Source organism: Glycine soja, chromosome 15, assembly GCF_004193775.1.
Source record: "Glycine soja cultivar W05 chromosome 15, ASM419377v2, whole genome shotgun sequence".
Lineage (NCBI taxonomy): Eukaryota > Viridiplantae > Streptophyta > Magnoliopsida > Fabales > Fabaceae > Glycine > Glycine soja.
Genome location: NC_041016.1, coordinates 40,757,088 through 40,779,524, shown reverse-complemented (window position 1 = coordinate 40,779,524; position 22,437 = coordinate 40,757,088). Strand labels below are relative to the sequence as shown.

At 34.7% G+C, this 22,437-nt stretch overlaps 1 protein-coding gene and 1 long non-coding RNA gene across 4 annotated transcripts; one reads left to right on the top strand and one right to left on the bottom strand.

The window, feature by feature from the left end:
- Positions 1-165: 165 nt before the first annotated feature.
- LOC114387965 lies at positions 166-3,477 on the top strand. 3 transcript variants are annotated; one of them, XM_028348270.1, is made up of 3 exons: positions 166-360; positions 855-956; positions 2,067-3,477. In XM_028348270.1, exon 3 carries the CDS (start codon positions 2,374-2,376, stop codon positions 3,358-3,360), a length of 987 nt encoding a protein of 328 aa, XP_028204071.1. In that variant the 5' UTR covers positions 166-360; positions 855-956; positions 2,067-2,373; the 3' UTR covers positions 3,361-3,477. The 3 variants fall into 3 exon arrangements, with proteins under 3 accessions (XP_028204071.1, XP_028204070.1, XP_028204072.1); XM_028348269.1 differs by having other exon boundaries at positions 855-1,020; XM_028348271.1 differs by lacking the exon at positions 166-360 and having other exon boundaries at positions 368-956.
- Positions 3,478-20,169: 16,692 nt separating this feature from the next.
- Positions 20,170-21,510, bottom strand: LOC114387966. The gene is made up of 2 exons (XR_003661437.1): positions 21,356-21,510; positions 20,170-20,386 (listed from the first exon to the last, which is right to left on the bottom strand). It is a non-coding gene; the product is annotated as an uncharacterized LOC114387966 (long non-coding RNA).
- Between the last annotated feature and the right edge of the window lie 927 nt (positions 21,511-22,437).

Genomic DNA, 22,437 nt, shown 5'->3' with positions numbered 1-22,437 from the left:
AAAAATATAAAAAAAATCAAATATAATACAATTTTATGTATTTTGATATTTTTTTAATTTGTTAATCAATATTTCTAAAACACTTATTAACATTTACCATTAAAATTAAAAATATAGAAAAATAACCTATCAGCAGTAAAATGTGAGAGACATTTTGAACTCCAGAAGTTATAGATACTTCTCTGTCGGATAGTGTTGGCTCGCGCACAGTCTCTCTATCTCTACCCCCAACGTTGTCACGTCACCTAACATTGGGACTCTTTTCTTTCATTTCGTACACTCTCTCCCTCCCACTCTATCTAGGTTTTTCAATCTTTTCTTTCTGTCTCGTTTGTAGCAAAAACAAGGAGGTTTCGCTTGGTATGCTTCTCTCTTATTTATTTTCTCTTTGCCTCAGTTTGAATAAATAAAATACACTGAGCATGCTGTTAGTTCTTTCCCTATTTGCGTGTATTAGTTGATTCCATTCACTTGATAGTATCGTTTTGGGTTTAGTCATGATGCTCCTCCATTTTTGAACTTTATGATCAGTTATGGTCTCTAGATATAAAAGCTTTCTCTTAAGTCCGTATGCTTAAAAACATTCCCTTTTAGTCTCTGCACATATTAGTTTTTATCCCTTTTAGTCCTTGCCGTAGGGACTAAAAAATATATTTAAAATGGTATGTATAGAAACCAAAAGTTCATATTTTTAAGTATAGGGTCTAAAAGGAAAATTTATTATAAGTATAAGGACCAAATGAGTAATTAAACCTAAAATATATACTGATCTCATTTGTTTGCTGGCATAGTTATTTGTTGGATCATGATGTGTCCCCATTTTTGTAACCTCTGATTCATGGTTTATTAACTAGGAGATATCTTAGGGCAAGTCCTGGCAAAACGGTAAAGTTGCGTCTTGGGGACCAGTTGGTCATGGACACGAATCCGGAATCAGACTATTTGCATACGCCAGGGTAAGGTTATCTATAATGACCTTCCCACATACCTTTGCTTAGCAAGTTGCCTTCTGGCAATGGGGTACGTTAGTTTTTTTTTTTTTTTATTAACTAGTAAATATCTAATGCAAACCTTGCAGTTATTTCTTGTTAAGATTTTTCAAGTCAAGTTGCATATCAATGTTGATAATTAGTGATTTTTCATCACTATTCATTTAAGAGTAAAAGAAGAGCAATTTAATAATCAATGGGAAGAATCTTTTACTTTTCATGCAATGGAAGTGGGAGTTTAATGCAGTAAACAAGTAGTCTAGTTTACATGTTTGCTTAAATCAATAGAATACTGTATAGTGAGCATGACATATGTATCATGGTATTTTGGTAATTCTGTTTACTTTAGTTTCAAGTGACTTGATATTTTTCTCTTAAAAATTTCATTTGTTTGTATTTGTTGCTTGGTGTCCTGTTTACATTTTTACACTTGCTGTCCATTTTTCTTTTATTTTATATTTGTATTTGGTTACACATTCACACTTGCGGGCAAGCCATAGTGTAATGGTAAAGTTGCGCCTTGGTGGCTAATTGGTCATGGGTTCGAATCCAGGAAACAACCTCTTTGTATATGCAAGAGTAAGCCTGCGAACAATGATCGTCCCCCATACATTAGTGATGTACCTTTTGGCACTGGGGCACATTAGGTTTTTTATACACATTTACACTTAGTGTCCTGTACTGTAACCTATTTAATTTGTTTGTATTTGATATTGCTGTAAGCCTGAACCAGTTTACACTTGCTGCCTTTTTTTTTTTAACTGATTTGATATTGTGTAAGCCTGTAACCTGTTTACACTTGCAGGTTTTTTCTACTGATATATCTGTCCTGTTTTGTATTTGAATATTGTTGCAAGCCTGTACTGTTTACACTTGCTGATTTTTTTGAAACACTTGGCTTTGTTTAATTTGATGGTCTAGTTTTATTTAGTAGGATCCACCCACAATAGGATTATATATAGCCGGTTAGTCACATGATTGCAGTTGGAAGATTTCATTAAATGTTGTAATACCAACTTTTCATTAAAATGTGACTTGTTTCTAGTGTCTAAATTAAGTTCATATGAATTATTGTAGAGATGGGTACTTCTTATTTAGCTAAAAACCAAGATGATGACATCAAATCTCTATGGAATTATGTTACAAAGATAAAACGTGCAAGAGGTAGTGGCCATGAAATTAAATGCAATCTATGTGGACTGAATTTTACTGGGTGTTACACTAGAGTAAGGGACACTTGTTAAAGGTGAGAAGAAAAGGAGTTAGAGTTTGTGAAAACGTAACTCCATCAAGACTTATTGAGTTTAAAAATATTGACAATGAGGCTACTGCACTAAGAGTACAGAAGTCAAAGGCAAAATCTATCTCTTCCCGTCCATTTCTAATGAAAACCAAGAGAAAAACATTAGTGTTGATCCAAGAAAAAAGAAAGAGATCTAGAGAGACTCTTGATTATGAAATTGCAAAGGATGAAGTTCATCCTACTATAGTTCAAAATGACCCTCCTATCATTGAAAGATGTGAGGGCGATGATATCAAACTAGAATCAGTATCCACTAGCGAACTTCAATCTGTAGACTTTTCTTCCAGCATTACAGGTTCTGATTCAGATGATCCCTTCGATCAAGTTGATAAAAAATTCTCTGTATGTGGCAAGGAAACCATGTCATCTGGGGCATGTTCTGGAGATGCGTCTCTAACATCTATTAGAGATGCCATAGGTGCCTTGGAGCTGTTAATGATTAGGGACTTATCTGAAGTCTCTTCTGATCCTGTCATGCAGCCTCAACTTAGTCACTTCTTGGATCTATTGACTACAAGTAGCCATCCAAAGGTGACAGTAGAGTTAGGCACTCTTTTTGTGTTCAAGAGAATGGCCTTTGCTTCATTCCAAGAATTCCAAGCTACTGTTGAGTCTGTGAACAAACTGAAGAACTTTGAGAAGCAAAATGCCAGAATTCAGAAGGAGACTTCAGCAGGAAAAAGTAAGTGGAAGGATATCAAACACTCAATAAAGAAGGCTTGTTTGGCCATCAAGGCTGGAAACAGTAGGAAGAAGGAGCTAGAGGCAGAAATTGCAACTTTAAGGGAACAAATAGCTATCAAAGAAATGGATTTTGAACAACTTGTGTTGAATGTCAAGTATTTGGAGGAAGAACTGTCCACCAATGTGATGAATTGTAATTCTCTAGACGAGAAAGCTCAAGCACTGTGTAAAGATGCTGATGATCTACTTGCTGCAAACAGTGGAGTAGAGGATGAGGGTAAAGTTGCTGAAGTAAAGCAGAATATACTCAACTCAACCTGGTCCACTGACCTAAGAAGCCAGCTTCGTAAGATTAAGAATACCATTCTTGGCCTGTCTGATTAAGCTTTAATTTTTGTTTCTTCTAACCACTTTATCAAGAACAACAAAGAAAGCACCATGACAGTGGTGCTGTGTTTTTATTAAATCATGCTTGCCTATGCATTCTGCTTCATTTGTAAATTTTCCTTGTAAGCTTATTGGTTACGGGTGCATGCCAACTTTCAAGCCAATTGAAAATAGCAACATAAAATTGTTACCAAATTCCACATAAAACTTATAAATCTGTTCAAAGTTAACATAAAACTAAAAAAGGTTCTTATTTGAAGTTTTATTTTATATGCAAAATTATAAAGGTTTAAATTAGTTTTGGACAAAAGCATATCTTTATAAATTTCTACTGGTTTGTTATATCAGAACAAAACGTCCAAGAGGAAAAAGAAAGACGACCATGAATGTAGTATTAATAATACGTTAATTTTTTTTAATATTTATATTTTAGCTTCAAACAATTATCTAAATTTAACAGTATTCATTCAATTCATGAAATACTTGCTAGTGGATGATGTAACACTTGTCAGTTGAATTTGATATTGTTGATACTAATTTTGCTTAATATTGTACAAGATTTGATTTAGTAACCATGTAAATAATGGATATTGTGACCTAAAAATCATCACGATATATATTTGATTTGATTTCTAGGGTAGCTAAGCATTCAAAACTAATGAATATTGCAATGAAACCTAACAACTTTAAATGTAAATCTGATATGATAAAGAGGTACTAAGTAAAATAACATAATGAATTCCACCGAATGTATGTGGATTGTTGACCGTTTCATTTCTTCAAACCATGCTGTTTGTATTACTTTCTGGAAATACAAAAGCTACACAGAGAATGGGGGAAAATTGATTCATTGAACTTTGTTATGTTCTTGCTCATAAGAAGGGACAGTTTGTCATGTCTAATTTAATCAAAATCAGTACATATGCTAATTTTGTGACCATTAAGTCCAATGCCATCAGGGCAAGTTCATTTGTGATATATATCAGCTTATGTCTCAGTTTATGCAATGATTTATTCTCTTGTTTGACTTAATAATACTAATATCTTTATGTAAAAATATATTTTGTTATTTTTATTTATTGATCATGTATGTTATGATTCATAATAAGATCCAATTCATGATTCGGAAAATAGGTCTTTTGTTTCACAAATTGAGTCTCAATTTGATAACCTTGCCTCGAGTTGTCTGTTGCTTGGAATCAATCCATATCAGTTTACCTTTCACTTCTGCTTCAGTGGATTCAGACTTCACCATAGGACAAATATGAATTTTTACTTTTTCTTTGGATGCCATGGTGCCACTATCTTCCCAATTGCTGAAGGTGGAAGCATATTACTTCTGCTTGTGGCCTCTCTGACAACGGAATTCCTGGAATTTTTGCTTTATTGGCCTCTGATCTGTTCTTGCTGACTTGGATAAGCAGTTTTGGCCATGATTCCTTCTTCACAACCAATACCATTTCCTCAATTAAATCAAACTCTCTTCTTGCAACATCACTTTCTACATCTGTCTCTCTGTCATTGTTGTCCTTGGTGGTTGAGTTTTCCCCTTCAATCTCTACAATGACTTTGGATTGTTCTCCATTTTGCAGCTTATATGTACTAATCCTTGTCTCTGATCATTTCAGACCCATTGAAAAACATTGTTGTCTCTCCTAGATAGCATCCCAGTGAGCAAATGCTGCAGCTATCAAATCCTCCATCTTTCCTTACTGCAAAGAGTATACATATTCATAATCTGAAATTTTGCACTGATCTCCCCTCAGATCCAGCAGGTTGGACCAATGCCAGGATCCCATAAATTAGAACAGAAATGACTAAATGAGGGTTTTATTTAATATAAAAGTAAGCTCAATGAGAAGATACAATAGAGGAATCACTCCCTCTCTGAGAGAAAAAACTCCTTGGAGAAAACACTTTTTGTACCCGGCCCAAAGGCCTAACAAGTAACAACCAAAATGAACCTCCTCCCCTGTATCACTCTAACCTTGCACTCTTATATACGTTCTAACAACCTGCCAACTGAGCTCCTCCACATCCCCCAGAACCTTCTTCCCCTTAGTCAAATAGTTTTGCTACTTGACCTATTATCTAAACCAAACCTTGTTAGTGTAGCATTAGGACCCATCAGTAACTCAGTATTTAATTAGCTATGTAGGATTCGGAGTATTTTCTAGTTTTTCTGAAGATAGTAGTTCTTCACAGTTCACACTTGTATATACAATTTCCTGCTAGTAGTATATTCTTAATTCATTCTTAAGGAGAAAATAGTTTGTGAAATCAATTGAACAAATTACATTTATTTGGTTCAAAATAGCTTCTCCTTGCTGTACGCAACAGTGAAGTGCCAAAACTAATTGAATTTCCTGCTAGTAGTATATTCTTAATTCATTCTTAAGGAGAAAATAACTTGTGAAATAAATTGGACACATTACATTTATTTAGTTCAAAATAGCTACTCCTTACTGTTTTTTGTGGAGACGCAACAGTGAAGTGCCAAAACACATTGAATTTTAAGGATGCATTATGGTTGACATTCCATACAACAAACTTTTCATTAAACAGAATTGTATGCAAGAAGCTTAAATTTGATGATTTGTCTCTTGGTTTATAACTGAGATGCAAATCAAAAGTCAATGAGAAATGTATGGGTTGCATCATTTTTTAAAATTGTCTAGATGGATGGTCTTGTGGTTTTTTTCTCTTCTATCTTGAAACTATAAAATTGTGTACTATACAGTCTGATCAGTCAGGAGCTATAGTTGAAATTGTTGCGGAAGATGCCACATCTGTAAGCATTGACTGAGTATATTCTAGGCCCTCCTGATTAATAACTCAATTGTTAAATTGACTTGCTCTGCATTGTAGGTTTGACTTCTTTTCTTTCCTTGCAGCCCCTGTTTGTGATTCAACCATAGAGCTCAAAGTATTCAAATAGATGGATGAAGATCTAAAGTTTGGTAGTTGAAGTGTGAGGCTCATCATACAATTGAATTAGCAAAATTCTTGACATTAGGTGATATACGAAGCTGAGATGTGGCAATGTAGTCAAATTTTTGCACAGGAAAGCTATTCAAGATGTTAAATTCAAAGGTATTTACTATTGGACGATTGTTAGATCTAGCTATTTTAACCCTGATAGTATAAATGTATAATGTCTCCATGACTTAATCTTGGAATATGTGATAATAATATATATTATGAAGGCACTTGGAATAATGTTGTTAAGATCAATATTTATGTTATTGTAATATAAAGAAATTATGAAAGGTGCAGTTACAATGTGATACCGCTTAATTTTAAATTCATTATTTTTATTCTTAAATTTTGGTCATAATGCGTTTATTATCAACTATTCTCCAACACTATCTTAATCATTTTGTTAGCTTGGTAATATATATGTTGTTTTCCATGGCAAGTGCATGGTTACTTGCACACCTTCTCTTGGTAATATATAAGGAAGTAGTTTTTATTTCTTTTTTATAATTACAAATATAATTTATTTTATTTTTTTTCTTGTTTAAAAATATAAAAAAATTAATATTTTTATTATATCAATACAATTTTTTAAAAATAATATTTTTATTATATCTATAAAGAAAATAATATTTTTTTAAAAAAAAGACATTTTACAACGGTTTTCCAGAAAATCATCTTAGAAAATCTACTTTCTAAGACGATTTTTTTAAAAATCATCTTAGAATCTTCAATTTTTAATTTTTCTTTAAAAAACATTCTAAGACGGTTCTCTGAAAAAACGTCTCAGAAAATTTATTTTTTAAGATGTTTTTCGAAAGATCGTCGTAGAATTCCCAATTCTTTTTATAAAACACATATGGTTTTGAAGTCAAAATCGTCTTAGAATGATACCCTTCTAAAACGATTATTTGACTGAAAATTGTTTTAGAATGATAACTTTTCTAATAAGATGATTTTTTATGAATTGTTGTGGCTACAAAGATGGTTCAAAATCGTTTTTGAATGCGTAAAATAAGTGTCGTTGAAAGCTTCAATTTTCAAGGTGACAAACAAGGCTTCAATGAAAGCTTCAATTTTTTTTTCTTATAGTTAACAAGAAGATAAGGCATAGGCTTCAATGTGACAAGGCTTATTGACACTTGAATGACCCCTTGGCTAGCCATTTTCAATGTGCCACTTCATGCCACAAATGGGTAGTTTTGCTTTTTTGCAAAACTATAAAATATGGAAGGGATAAGATTTGCCAAAAATGGATACTTTTACTTTTTACCAAAACTATTAAATCTTATCTTAATTGCATATGTTATTGCGCTAATCTTTCTAGGAATATATGTACCTAGAGTGAACCTCACACATGGTTAAATTACACTACCTGCTCTGTGCGCAATGCAATTTTACTACAGATGAAATTTTTGTTCAAATAGTTTCCAAATTTATGTCAACTACCTAAATAAATTATTCACATTAAAAAAATAAATATGACTAACACAAAAATTATACAATTAATATCATGCAGAGAATAAATTAAATCATACAGTCATATAATAAAATTATACAATGCAAAATTTCTACTATCTAGTCCTTAACAATGCAATTTTACTTTGTAAAAAAACAAATTAAATTGGAAATTTAAGGGTGTAACATCTTCCACCAAGCAAATCAACTCATCCAACTTAGTCTTCAACCCAATATTATGTGTAGTTGCTTCGTACAACCAAAAACACACCAAAATGTGTAACAATAAAAGGAAAAATCAAGAGATTATGCACAAATCTAATTATGCCTAAATCACCATGAAATGCATGCAACATGGTGATGAAAATTAAGCAAAAGATAGAATGAAATGCAACTCATCAGTAATCCGTGTCATGTACAGGTAAATATTATTTATGAACCTATCATAAAATATTTTAAATATATAGATATTTTCTAAAATTTGTATTAAAAATGATTTACTATTAAAATATGACATTTTTAAATATTAATTATTACTGTCCATTATAGATATATAGGTCTTCATATATCTGGTAGACTATATTTTTTAAAATATAATAATTAGAGAAATATAAATTAATTTTGTGTTAAGTAAGGTAGTAATTTAAATAATTAGTGTGAAATAATATTTTAAGAAATCTAAAGTAAGACTTCCTAGTTACGATAAAAAAAATATTTTTGCAAAATGATATTTTTAACTATATATTTTAAATTAAAATCTAAATTCAAGCAATATATGTCATGCAGAACATATTTGCTGATTTGTGGACAACACTATTAAACATTTTAAAATTTTAACATACAAAAAATTGTACTAAATGGAATTAGAAATTATGAATTGTATTGTCCAGGACCCACAAAATCTACGTGACATCCTATTTGGCACTCAGAAACACTTGTCTATGTTAGTCCTGCTACAAGAGCGCGGACACCAAGCCCTTAGCAGTTGGGCTCCCCGACAAACAAGTTATCTCTAACCTACTTATATTCAAATGTATTTGAATATAATATCCATTGGTAGGTAATTAATTATCTATAACATCACACATTATCTACAAGGTACGATTATCTTCTACCTTTTATCTATAAGCAAGTGTTTATCTCTAGCATTATCTATAAGCTCCCGACTATTATCTACAAGCCGAGAATTATCTACAAGGCTACAATAGCCCTTACAAACAAGGACCTGGACCCTCGCTCAACTAATATAAGTACAGGTTCTGTTGAATCCTTCTACACGACTTGCTCACACACTCAGCACATGACAACAAGCTTATGCCCCTTTCTCTTTCTTGCTCATACGAGCTTACTTTAGCATATACTTGCTTTGCTTTTCTCACACATATTCATACTTGAGCATCATAGTCATTTGTTTTGCAAGTCTCCTTCATGTCAAAAAAGGTACCTCTCCATGCCGACGTGTGAAGTTCGGGACTCCACTCAGCCACGTCCACCCTCACGTGTTAGGGTTCTGGATTTTGGTAAGAATATTTGGCGCCCACCGTGGGCTACGGTAAAACATACCTTGTAGCTTGTCGTTAATTCTCTCACATTCATCCATTGTTAGCACTCGGTCTGGCCTCAGACGTGAGACCCCCCTTATAGACTCTCATCCTTGTCTGGCAGCTATGATAGACACAAACATTCTACAACAACTCCAAAACCACATTCCAAAGATGGAACGACTCCATGAGGAAGGGTTGACAAAGAAAAAAGCTGACCATGACTAGCTAGGGTCTCGCGTCAGACGTCCCCACGACAACGAGTAGTCCACTCACACCTTTCCTGAACGCACCCAAGGGTAATCACACCGCCGACACACATGCAACACTGCAGATCATTTAAGTCTCTCACATATGCACCGTCCAACATGAACTATCCATCGACATCCTTTTGTCAATCGCATTATGCAGGCAGACATACCCTTAGGGTGGAAACCACTCAACCTTGAGTGGTACAATAGGACAATAGATCTAGACGAGCATTTGGATGCCTTCCTCACACAGGTGAACCTCTACACCAACGTGTCTTCCCTACATCACTTAAGGGAGCAGCATTGACCTGGTACGGTGGACTTCCATTTAGGTCCATAGACAACTTTGACATCCTCGTCAAACGATTATGTGCATAATATGCCACTAGCAGGTCTCACCGCATGACCTCGACTGCCTTGGCTAGTCTGCGACAAGTAGACGACGAGTCCCTTAGAAAGTTCAATGATAGATTTAGGTGCACAACCATCCAGATCCGAAATCTCAATCCCGAGGTAGCGTTGCATTCGATGCTCCTCACTTTACACCCCGATAAATTCGTAGACAGTCTATGCAAAAAACCACCAGGTAGCATGGACGAACTGCGCGAACGAGCCAAGGGCTATATATAGATGGAAGAAATGTCCATATTTTGTAATAAAGTCCACCAAGCCGGACAGAAGTGCGACAAGCGTGAAGCACACACCAAGGCCAACTTGCACAAGTCAAATAAGAGACACAAGCGCCAACCTCTCTCCAAAGGGCCCAGATACGAGCATTACACACCTGTAAAGGCCAATCACACCACGATTCTCGAGAAAACATTCAACCTAGAGGTACCCATCTGGCTACCCCAAAGGAAACCTCTTAGGTTGGGGTTAGACGCAACCAAATATTGCAGATATCTCCACAATATTGGTCATAACACCAAAGATTACTGGGCCCTAAAAAATAAGATAGAATAATTTATACAGGCTGGGTACTTAGCCTAATTTGTTAAGAGACCAGACAATCACCAAGCAGGAGTAAGACCTGGAGGACATCCAGAGGAGAAGAACAGGAACCAGGGAGCAGACAGAAGAAGAGCCAAAGACCGAGGTAGACAAGGACACCAATAACTGTGGCGTGAGCGACAACCTCCACCAGAGTAGGAACCCCCCAACACATCAAAGGTGTAATTAGCACCATCATTGGTGGTTTATCTTATGGAGAGCAGTCCAACTAGTCCCGAAAATGACATTTGCACGCCATTCGGGACATCGACATTAGCTTTTTTGACGCACCCTTACAGCGAAGTCTTCCTCCTATCACCTTTACAGACAGGGACTTCAAGGGCATCAACCCCATCAACCAAGACGACCTCGTGGTTGTCTCCATCATCATAACAACTTCATGGTGTCCAGGGTCCTCATCAACCAGGGAAGCTTCGTTGACAACCTGCACTGGAAAATCTTCCAGAGACTTGAGGTCTCACCCGACATTGTCCACCATCACATTGGTCCACTCCCCGGCTTCGCAGGCGAGAGAGTCAAGACCAGAGGCTACATGGATTTGATGACTACTTTCGGTCAAGGAAAGCTCTCTAGGAGCTTCATCATCAGATATCTACTTGTTGACACAAACACATCATACTTTGCCTTAATCGGCATGAAGACACTTAAGGAGCCTGGAGCCATAGTCTCCACGCCCCATTTGACAATGAAATTCCCTACACTATCAGGGAGATTGTAACCGTCAAAGCTTACCAAAATCTAGCACGATAGTGCTATGCAGAAAGCCTGAAGGTAGCACCATATCCTCCCATCTGGGAGCTTGCCATGCCTTACCTCGCAGCGGCTGAAGGCACTCAAGTCATGACAGTGGATGAAGGGTCTCAAATCCGAGCCCTGACCATCTATCGATCTTGCATGAGCAATGAACTTGACATAGATCCATGAGATGACACCTCTGACAGAGGCCCAAAACCCATCAAAAAGCTTGTCCAGCTGCAACTCAAACCTAAACCAAGGTAGTGCACGTGGCTCAGTAGGGACCTCTCTAGTTATGAGCACCGACGCATCACTGGCATGCTACTCAGAAACACGGATTTATTTGTCTAGCAACCATCTGACATGCCAGGAATCCATCCTAGCATAATCTACCACAAACTGGCCATCTGCCCTAGGCCAAACCTATATCACAAAAGAAAAGGAAGATGGAGGAAGAGTGATGTAAAGCCGTCAAAGAAGAAGTCAACAAGCTCCTCCATGCAAACTTCATTAGATAGGTCAAATTTTCTACTCAGCTCACGAATGTTGTCATGGTCAAAAAGACCAACGGAAAATGGCGAATATGCACAAACTATACTGATCTAAATAGGGCATGCCCCAAAGACTCATACCCTCTGCCCAACATTGATAGGTTGGTTGATAGAGCATCCGGATTCCAGGTGCTAAGCTTCCTGGATGCCTACCTCGGATACTACCAGATCAGAATACATCCTTCAGATGAGGAAAAAACGGTATTAATCACTGAAGAAGTCAATTTTTGCTACAAGGTCATGCCATTTGGCCTAAAAAATGTAGGTGCAACATACTGACGACTAATGGATTGAGTATTCAAACAATAGATCGAACAAAATGTCAAGGTATATGTGGACGACAAGTCTCAAAGCATACCTGAACATGTGGCGGACCTAGAAGAAGTATTCGGGGAACTATACAAATAAGACATGTGCCTCAACCCTGAGAAATGTACTTTTGGGGTAGGCGGTGACAAGTTCCTCGACTTCATGATCACACACCAGGGGATTGAAGCCAACCCAGAAAAATGAACTGCCATACTTTAGATGCACAACCCCACCAACATTCAAGAAGTACAAAAGCTCAACGATAGGCTAGCATCCCTTTCCAAAATCCTCCCAAAGGTTGTCGAAAAGGCGAAGCCATTCTACAAATTGTTTAAAAAGATTGAGCCCTTCTCATGGAACAAGACTTGTGAACAAGGCTTCCTGATTTTTAAGAAGACCAAAGCCACACTACCAGTTTTGAGTCAACCCAAGCCAGGAGCACCATTGCTCCTGTATCTCTCAGTAGCTGATGAAGCCATCAGCTCAACCCTCATACAAGAAAAAGGGAAGCACTAGCTCCCTATCTACTTTACCAGCCGCATGCTCCATGACATCGAGAAGCGCTACCAAATGGTTGAAAAGGTGGCGCTATCACTCATCACCTTGGCATGACGACTTAGGCCCTACTTCCAGAGTCATCAAGTGGTAGTCAAGATGAACTACCCCATCAAGGAGGTTTTGAGAAAGCTTGAACTCATAGGAAGGATGGTAGCCTGGCCCGTCAAACTGTCAAAGTTTGACATTCACTACAAACCGTGCGGCCCCATGCAGACACAATTCATGGCTGAATTTCTAGCAGAATTCACTGGAAACGACACAACCACCCTAGAATGGTGGACCCTTTACGTCGACAAGGAGACTACTGTTACAGCAACATCAAAACAAAGAAAATATAAGGGTGGAACTTGAAACCACCGAAGAAGTATGAGAAATAGCGAAGATTAAAGAAGAAGCTGCCAAACTTTGAGTAACCAGAAGATACATTACAAAGGTTCAACCATGAGCCTTTCAAACCGGTGACCTCGTATGGCGAGTCCAAGGTGAAGCTAGAAAAGATCCCCAAGCGGGAAAGCTTGGCCCCAACTGGGAAGGTCCCTTCAGGGTCACAGCCAACCTTGACAATAGAGCGTACTGACTACAAGAGCTGGATGACAAAGCAATCCCACAAACGTTGAATGCCACCCACCTGAAGTTCTACTTCAACTAACCTACACTTTAAACCTAATGTTGTACTTTTTTTCCCTACTCAAGTCTTATGTTCCAAAAGAACAAAATCTAGGGTTTTGGCTTGAAGGGTTTTTAACAAAGCACATATGGGGCAACGAAGGTAATTTGCACTCAAATAACTACATTGAATAAAATTCTACATCCCTTTCTTTTCACACGTTTCTTATCCAGACAAGAGCATCCATAGTCCTACCTCCGAGGCTCTTAAAATCCAAGGTCCGCCCTTGGTGACCCTTCTTCTAGCATTACGACTCTAGTGTGTGCCACCCATGGCAAGTGACACACATGCAAGAGTGCATCACCATGATGATTCTAGTACATGCTACCCACAGTGAGTGACATGTGCACACGAGCACCTTACTATTGATTTGACACATTTAGTGAATTGAATTCTTTTAAAATATTGATATTTACATATCAACATCTTTAGAGCATTCCATGGTGTGGAAGCAATGCTTTCCAAGATTATTTTGATGATGCCAAAGACTCAAGTCAAGAATCAAGAGTTAAGCATGTTTCAAGAATCAAAGAGTCGTTCAATCAAAGCAAGTTTCAAGAATCAAAGAGTCGTTCAATCAAGATTCAAGATTTAAGTAAAGAATCAAGAGAAGACTCAATTAAGATAAGTATTAAAAGTGTTTTTCAAAATATTGAATAGCACAATTTTGTTCAAAAGAATTTTTCAAAGAAAAATCTTTTACCAAGAGTTTTACTCTCTGGTAATCGATTACTAGAAGACAGTAATCGATTACCAGTAGCCAACATTCTTTTCAAACTAATTTACAAAGTTGTAATCGATTACCATAAGCATGTAATCAATTACCAATATTTTAAAACGTTAGATTTCAAATTTCGAGAGTCACAACTTGTATTTTCAAATCATTTCAAACTTGTGTAATCGATTACACAATACTTGTAATCGATTACCAGGGGTGTAATCGATTACCAGGGTTTCTAAATGTTGGTTTTCAAATTTAAACATGAAGAGTCACATCTGTTGATGTGTAATCGATTACACTACAATGGTAATCGATTATCAGTGACTTATTTTGAAAATTAAATTACCAAAAGTCACAATTCTTAAAGTGACTAGTTTCTGAAGATTTTTCAAAAGTCACAACCTTTAAAGTGACAAGTTTTCAAAAGAGTCACAACTTTTAAAGTAACTAGTTTTCAAAAGAGTCACAACTTTTAAAAAGTGACTAGTTTTGAAGAAATTGCCAAGAGTCATAAACTTTTAACTTGAGTCATCAAATGACTATAAATATGTGACCATGGCACGAATTTTAAAGTGACAACTTTCAGATTTCTTTCATTCATTCAAAGCATTCTTCTAAGTGTTTTTTGTTCAAAAATTTCTTTATTCAAGAAAAGTTCATTGGCCAAAAACTTGTGCTATTCTTCTTCTTCATTCCTTCTCTCTCTTGCCAGAAGAATTCACAGGATTAACTGCCTGAGAATTCTTTTGATTCTTCCTTCTCCCTCTTGCCAAAAGATTCAAAGGACTAACCGCCTGAGGATTCTTTTGATTCTTCCTCTTCCCTTTAAACATAAGATTTCAAAGAACTAACCGCCTGAGATATCTTATGTTTCCTCTCACAAAGATTCAAGGGACTAACCGCCTAAGAATTCTTTGTCTTAACACATTGGAGGGTACATCCTTTGTGGTACAAGTAGAGGGTACATCTACTTGGGTTGTAATACTTAGAACAAGAGAGGGTACATCTCTTGTAGATCAGTTCAAGTGGAGGGTACATCCACTTGGTTGTTCAAAGAGAACAAGGGAGGGTACATCCCTTTTGGATCTTTGCTTGTAAAGGATTTTACAAGGTTATTGGAAATCTCAAGAACCAGTGGTTGCTTGGAGACTGGATGTAGGCATGGGTTATGGCTGAACCAGTATAAATCTTGTGTTTGTCTTCTTCTTCTTTCCTACACTCTTTATTTTTCCGCTGTGTACTTTTTATTTCCGCTTTACTTTTGTCTAAGTTATTGTTTCTGTTATTTACTTTCTCATAACTTAGTAGTAAAGCCTAATTGAATCTAGTAACATTAAGAAGGATAAATTTTTAATTAGTCAAGACACGTTCATAATTAATTCAACCCTTCTCCTTAATTATTCTGAGGTCACTTGATCCAATACATGGTACAATTCTCAATCTCATCAATTTCCCCCACAATTACTGCAATTTTGCAAAGTAAGAAACAATAAAACCTTCATTATGTTTAATAGATAGTACGTCACAATAAAGTTGGTATGCCTTTGATGCATCTTGATTGATTGAGCAAGTTGCTTTGACAGAATCCCAAATCTTCTTGGTTGTAGGTAAACAAATGAAAAGTAACCTAACATCTTTGGTCATTGCATTCAAGAGCCAATATTTAACCATATAGTTCCCATCTTCCCATGTGTCATATTCTTCAGTGGTTTTATTAGTGGGTGCATTCGTCTTTTCAAATATGTAATCACAATGCCTATGACCTCTGATCCTGTTCTCTACATTTAGGGCCTATTCAGTACAATTAGTACCATAAAGACGCTCATGTGTAAGTATTGAAGACAAATCCTGCATCTGTGGACTAAAATCTGATTTATTTGACTTATTCTCCATTTTCATACTCGGAAGCTAATCTCCAATAGCTAAAAAAAAGAGGTAACTGAAGTTGGCTCTCATACCATATTAAGAAAATGATATCGCGTGGTTTTCATTTATATGAGATAGTGAATAAATACATGATCCTTTCTACAATCTCTCTATGATTATTGAGGACAAAATATCAAAACAAAATCACAAATAAAAAAAGAAAATATACAGGGATTTGGATCAATTACAATTTAAATTCAAATCATAGTTAATCCCTACAATAAATAGATTCTCATAAGTGTTTAGTGGTTTGTCTAACGTCTTATGTAAACAATTACTATTGTGATTGGTAGCATAAAAATAGAATGGAAATTGAGTAGAAGTGGATGCATGAGATCTTTGGTCACACGCTAGTACTACCTAGCTTGACATTTTATTCTATTGAGGGTGTTAAGGGCATAGGTGCAAGCATCGTTGCTGGATCTATTTCCTTCATTTTATTATTGCATATTAATTAAAGTAAAATTAAAATATTGATTTGATACATTTATTGAATTGAGTTCTTTTAAAATTTTGATATATACATATTAACACTCTAACAATACATAGCTTTCAATAAATCCAAACCACAAAAAATGCATAATGGTGTTTAAAAAATTAATTTTCCAAACAACTAATTTAAAAATGAGTTGGTTCATGCAAGCATGATAGCTTTTAAAAATGCACACATAATAGTTTGATTAGTATTTTTGGTGACATTGATTTTCAGGTAATTGAGGACAGTTAGATTCTTAAAGTGAAGGAGGAGGGGTGTAAGGCCCAAGGAAGTGAGAGAGGAGAGGCATCATTTACATTGATGATGGTGGTTGTGGTTATCTAATTTGAGATTTCCTTCTTGATCCTTTGTGCAGGAAAATGAAGGGTAGGGATAAGTTGGGGATATTTAGAGAGGAAATTATAATAGTACTAGCCTTGAACCCATGCATACGCACGGGTGGTTCCGCTATATTTTTTTTTTGTTTTAGTAGCAAAATTGTGATTTGATTAAGAATCAGTCATATCATGATTCATATTTCTCCTTCAATTCCCTATTCATATTTCTCCTTCAATTCCCTGTCTTTTTTTCTTATAACATCAATTGACACACTCATAATGACACAAAAATGACAAAAACGGAAAATATATACAATAACCACTCTTGGCTGATAAAAAAATACAATAACTACTCTTTTCTCATTGAATCCACTTAGCACTCAATCAAAACCAACACAATAATGATGAGTGTGTGCAACCAAATGATCAAACAATTTAGTTCAATCAAGATCGATGTCAAATGCTAGTTTGTGAGGAGTAATTCCATTTCAAATTCAAACACCAATTAATTACACCTATCATCATGTCTCCAAGTCTCCAACCTCAAACCCCAGAATTACACGTTATATACAATTGCTAACTTAATCATAATTTACTCAAACTTTCATACATAACATCAAGCACCAAGTCCATATGGGTGTATTGAAGTTCAACTCCTATTTAGTCAAAAATCAATAAATTATGAGCAGTTTTGTTTTTTACAATGCAAGGACAGAAGGGCATTAGACTCCATTCAATACCAGTTTTTCTCTATGTTGTTATGAATCCAAATAACAGACACGGGAAAATGGACAGGACAAAGGGAAGATCCAAAATCAAGAAAGTATGAAATATAAGGTATTAAAAACGGAAAGTAAGTCATACCAGCTTTCAAAATTTGCTCCTTACCGTCAAAAGCTAAGTCCAGGTAAAATATTTATTTTCTTCCATCATAACTCTTGATCAATGTACATGCATACACAATATCAAATCTCAAAGATATTTCATTATTCTCAGAAAAAACAACATCACTTGTAACTTTCTTCACACTATTTTGTTCTTATATCATGTCTTTGAGTGAGAAAAATGATAAAAAGAAATTTCTTCAAATGCCCATCCAAATCGATCGAGTAACACAATCATTAAAATAGAAGAAAATTTAAAATAATTTTGTTCACTCTTAATTTATATAATCTGCACTAATAAAAATAGAATTTTATAATATGCATGTAATCTTAAAGAGATGGGACTATTAAAAGAATATTTCAAAAAAATATTAAAAATCATGATAAGAATGTATTAGTAATATTATTTAAGAAAATTATTAAGTATATCTTTATGAAATTATTTGTATACTACAATTTATTGTTTTTCTACCGCCATGAAAATGATAGAAAGAAAAGAGATAAAATTAAAGTATGTTATAGTAACTTATAACAATAGATGATGTAATGGAGATGAAGATAAAGAAAAAATATAGTATTATAGCAATTATTGTATAAATAATATAATTCTTACATTTTTAAAATGGGAATGCACTGAGGTAATACAATACTTTCTTCATTTGGAGAATAACAATAAAATCAGTATCAACCATAAAGAATATGGAGGTCAAAGATTTCAACAACTTATATATGCAAATGCCACATAAAAAATTACCACAATCTTTTTTTCTTATTCATATTTTAAGAAAAGAATGTTTCTAGATCTATAATGACATGTGCACTAATTGCCCCACAAAAGACTTGAAGTGTGTGAAAGACCAAGAGAGTAGCTCGAGGCTCTCATCCGAGACCATCATCCTTTTGAGCCTAAGCTCCTCCAAGCCAACCTTGCTCTCATACTCCAAAAGGGGAAAGGGATAGGGAAAAAAAATCCCAGAAAGATAAAGCTTTATACACAAACCATCATAATCCAAGAAAAAAGGACTAAAAACAAAAAAATCATTGACAATACCTCCAATGTCTCCCTAAACCCATAAACCCATTGATACATTATAGAACAACATGGTAAGCTATATAAACTTGCACATCCTTCCGAGACCATCATCCTTTTGAGCCTAAGCTCCTCCAAGCCAACCTTAATTTAATACTCCAAATGGGGAAGGGTATAGGGGAAAAAAACAATCCCAAAAAGATAAAGCTTTATACACAAACCATCATAATCCAAGAAAAAAGGACTAAAAAACAGAAAAATCATTGACAATACCTCCAATGTCTCCCTAAACCCATAGACTCATCGGTACATTACAGAACAACATGGTAAGCTATATAAACTTGCACATCTAGCCCCTTGATACCAATCTAAAATCCCTAACCCGTTACGCATTTGAACTTAGCATGTACTATACTATTGTAGTAATGTATATTGATAATAAAGCTCTACCATAGTAAACAATGTATAAATATTCAAAAAATATAAATGAAACCCAAAGGATTTAAGGTAAAATAGAACACAAATTCATAGAGTTCTTAGTGAAAATGATGAGGTCATCATCCAACAGTGAACACCATAGGAGGGGTTGATAACTCTTTTTATGGGTCCTAGTCCTACCATGCCACATCAATTTTAAGTTAAGTGACTTTCACTCAAATGATAGAATCCCTTAAAATTGAACTTAATTCAATGCATAGGATCATATATCTTATAAAAATATATAAAATCTTTGTATATACAGATAGGAAATAAAAAAAGTAATACATGATCTTTGTATATGATCAATAGGAAATAAAAAAGTGATATAAATCTTTGTATAAAATGTACGTCAGCATCCAAGAAACTTTGACTATTAATGAAAATAAAACCAATATATAGTGAGCTCCATTGGTTCTTTACGGTTAAAGCATGGTATACGCTCAATTATGCCATAAACACCTAGAATTCACTCACTATTACTTAGCTTGATATTCCTAACATACTAAAATTTAAAATCATGCACAGGTACTTGAGTACATTGATTCGCAAGGAATTTAATAAATCCTGGCAGACCGATAACAGTTCCCTTGAATCACTGGCTGACTTATATATTGTCTCTAATGTGCTAATCATGTCAATCAATTAGAGTAGCATAAGTTCTATGCAATGAATATTTAATGGATCTCCAAGAGTTTTAGCAACAAAATTAAAAATTAGTTACCTTACTCAATGGTATGGCTATATGGCAGAATTTTGGTCTTCCAACGGGCTTTATCCTTTAGCTTCTCCAAAAGGCTTAAGCTCTTTTAAAGTATATTGGATTAGATATTATAAAATTATTATATTAGATTAGATAAGTGAATATTTAGTATTGATTTCTCAAATATCATTTCTCTTTTTAAATAGAAATTAAATCCATAAAATGTATTTGCATTAGTTTTTCATTTGTGAATTATGGGTTGGGTGAACTTGCCTTGTAACCTCTTGGTACCACAGTGAGAACAAAAATAGTGAGATAGCCATTGGTGAGTCCCAAGAAGGAGGTTAGCAGGATCATCCATCCCTGGTCACCATATTTTGTTGTGAAGTAGAATGCCGAGATCAGCAAGAATCTAGAAAACAATGCTATTAGTAGACCCTTTCTTGATTGAAACTTTAGCTATGGCACAAGGGGAATACATCTTGCTACAAAATCCACTATACATACCAATTAAAATAACTGGGTACCTACAATGATCACCACCAGTTCTAAAATAAACTCCTTTAATTTTTTTTCGTATCACACTACTACAAAAAAGACAAACGACGACGGTGAAAACAACATACAAAGACGGTTTTGCACCGTCTTTGAAGCCAACGTCATTGAAAGTTAAGACTTTCGACGACGGTTCTATAAAACCCGTTTAGAAAAACCTTGTCTTCTAAGACGATGCTTAGTACCTTTCTAAGATGGTGCTTAGAATGTGATTTACAAAAATAATTAATTTAAAATAATAATAAAATTATTATGAAATGAAAAAAATAACATTATTATGAAATGACAAAAACAACATTAAAATAATAAAAACAATTTGGTTAGTTAGTTGAAGTTTTGTCTATAAATACATAAATGTCCTGTCAAAGTCACAACCTGATAATATCATTCATTCTCTATTAAATTACTTTTCTATTTCACCACCTAAAACAAAGTAAAAAAGGTAGAAATCCAAAAGCAATGACTGATCAATACCCAATAGTCAAAAAACAATCTTCATTGGTCAGCTTCCTAACCAACTGATACATGTTTTCTCATTAAAAGTAATAACGAGTCAAAAGTAATAAGAGAATTCTATTATTTGTGATATATTTCAAGGTAACTATTGATTATCTGTGATATATTTCAATGGCAAATTCTATTATATTAATTGGAATCTATGATGTTTATTCAAAGATGGTGCAACACCCTTTCACAAGCTGAAGGAGAAGATAAATTGTTAAGCACCAAGAATATAATGAGAAGGGAAGACATATTTTATTGAATTGAATGGAAACAAAAAATAGGAGAGAGTAATCAATAATCGATCATAGTGCAATTTGTTCACCTGAAATTCTTGGGTCTAAAACTCTAGCGAGAGGGCTTGAAAGAGAGCTTAGTTCCAATAAAGGAAGATCTAGCAAGGCCATTGATAGTAGATGGTTGAACAACAACTAAGCTTGCCTGAGAAGCCATGGATTTTTGTATGACCAGTTGTTACTAATGCTTTGGTTTTGATATGTTGCTTGAATCCCATCTTCATTGCCACGTGGCCAACTTTATTTATTTGTATAGATTTTGCAATTCATTCATGTCATGCCACGTGGTTTCAAGATGGATAAGCCTATCCACTTAGTTGCATCTCTTTGTAAAGATAACATACTACGTATGCTGATTGAGCTGCAAGGTATGAGGAGATGCATAATTTTTATACAGAGGGTTAGCTTATACAACTTAAGTAAATTAATTTACAGATTAATTTGATATGCTGCCGGTTACAAATTTTTATACTATCAATTAATTAATTTAACTTTTAAAGAAATTATTATAAAAATAATTTTTTAATAATATAAGAATTTATAAAACAGTAACGTAGTTCAATTAAATTTATTCATTTATAAATTATTACTGTTTTATAATAATTTATAAAACTTTTTAATACTTTGCCCTGTATATAATCTTAGACAATATATATTTCTAACAATAATAAAATAGTCTAGTATATATATATATATATATAAATTAGGGGTCAAACTATAGCATAGCAAATAAATTTAAAAAAACATTAAATTGGCTTTCCACCGTACAAGTTTAAATAATATAGAGTAGACTAATATGATAAAGAATGGAATGCATACTTGCGGAAATAAACCAGGCCATATAGAGTAGACTAATACTACTATGGCATTATTCTATTAAGAACCAAGCTAATAATTTAAATAATTAAATCTTAATGGAGGTGAGAAAGAATAACTTAGTACTCCCTAGCCTCACTTTGTGATAGGTTAGCAGTAGTTTCCATAGGGACTCAAGTGGGAATTGGACCTATGAGGCAGAATCTTCTTGATCCAAGTTGCTTGAGTTTCCATAGGGACCACTAGACCTTAATGCTGATTGATCATTTTTCTGCACGTGTCTCAAGTTAATAGG

Excerpts from the sequence above, each read along its gene's own strand:
- LOC114387965 (XM_028348270.1), top strand. The coding sequence starts at position 2,374 with ATGAAAACCAAGAGAAAAACATTAGTGTTGATCCAAGAAAAAAGAAAG.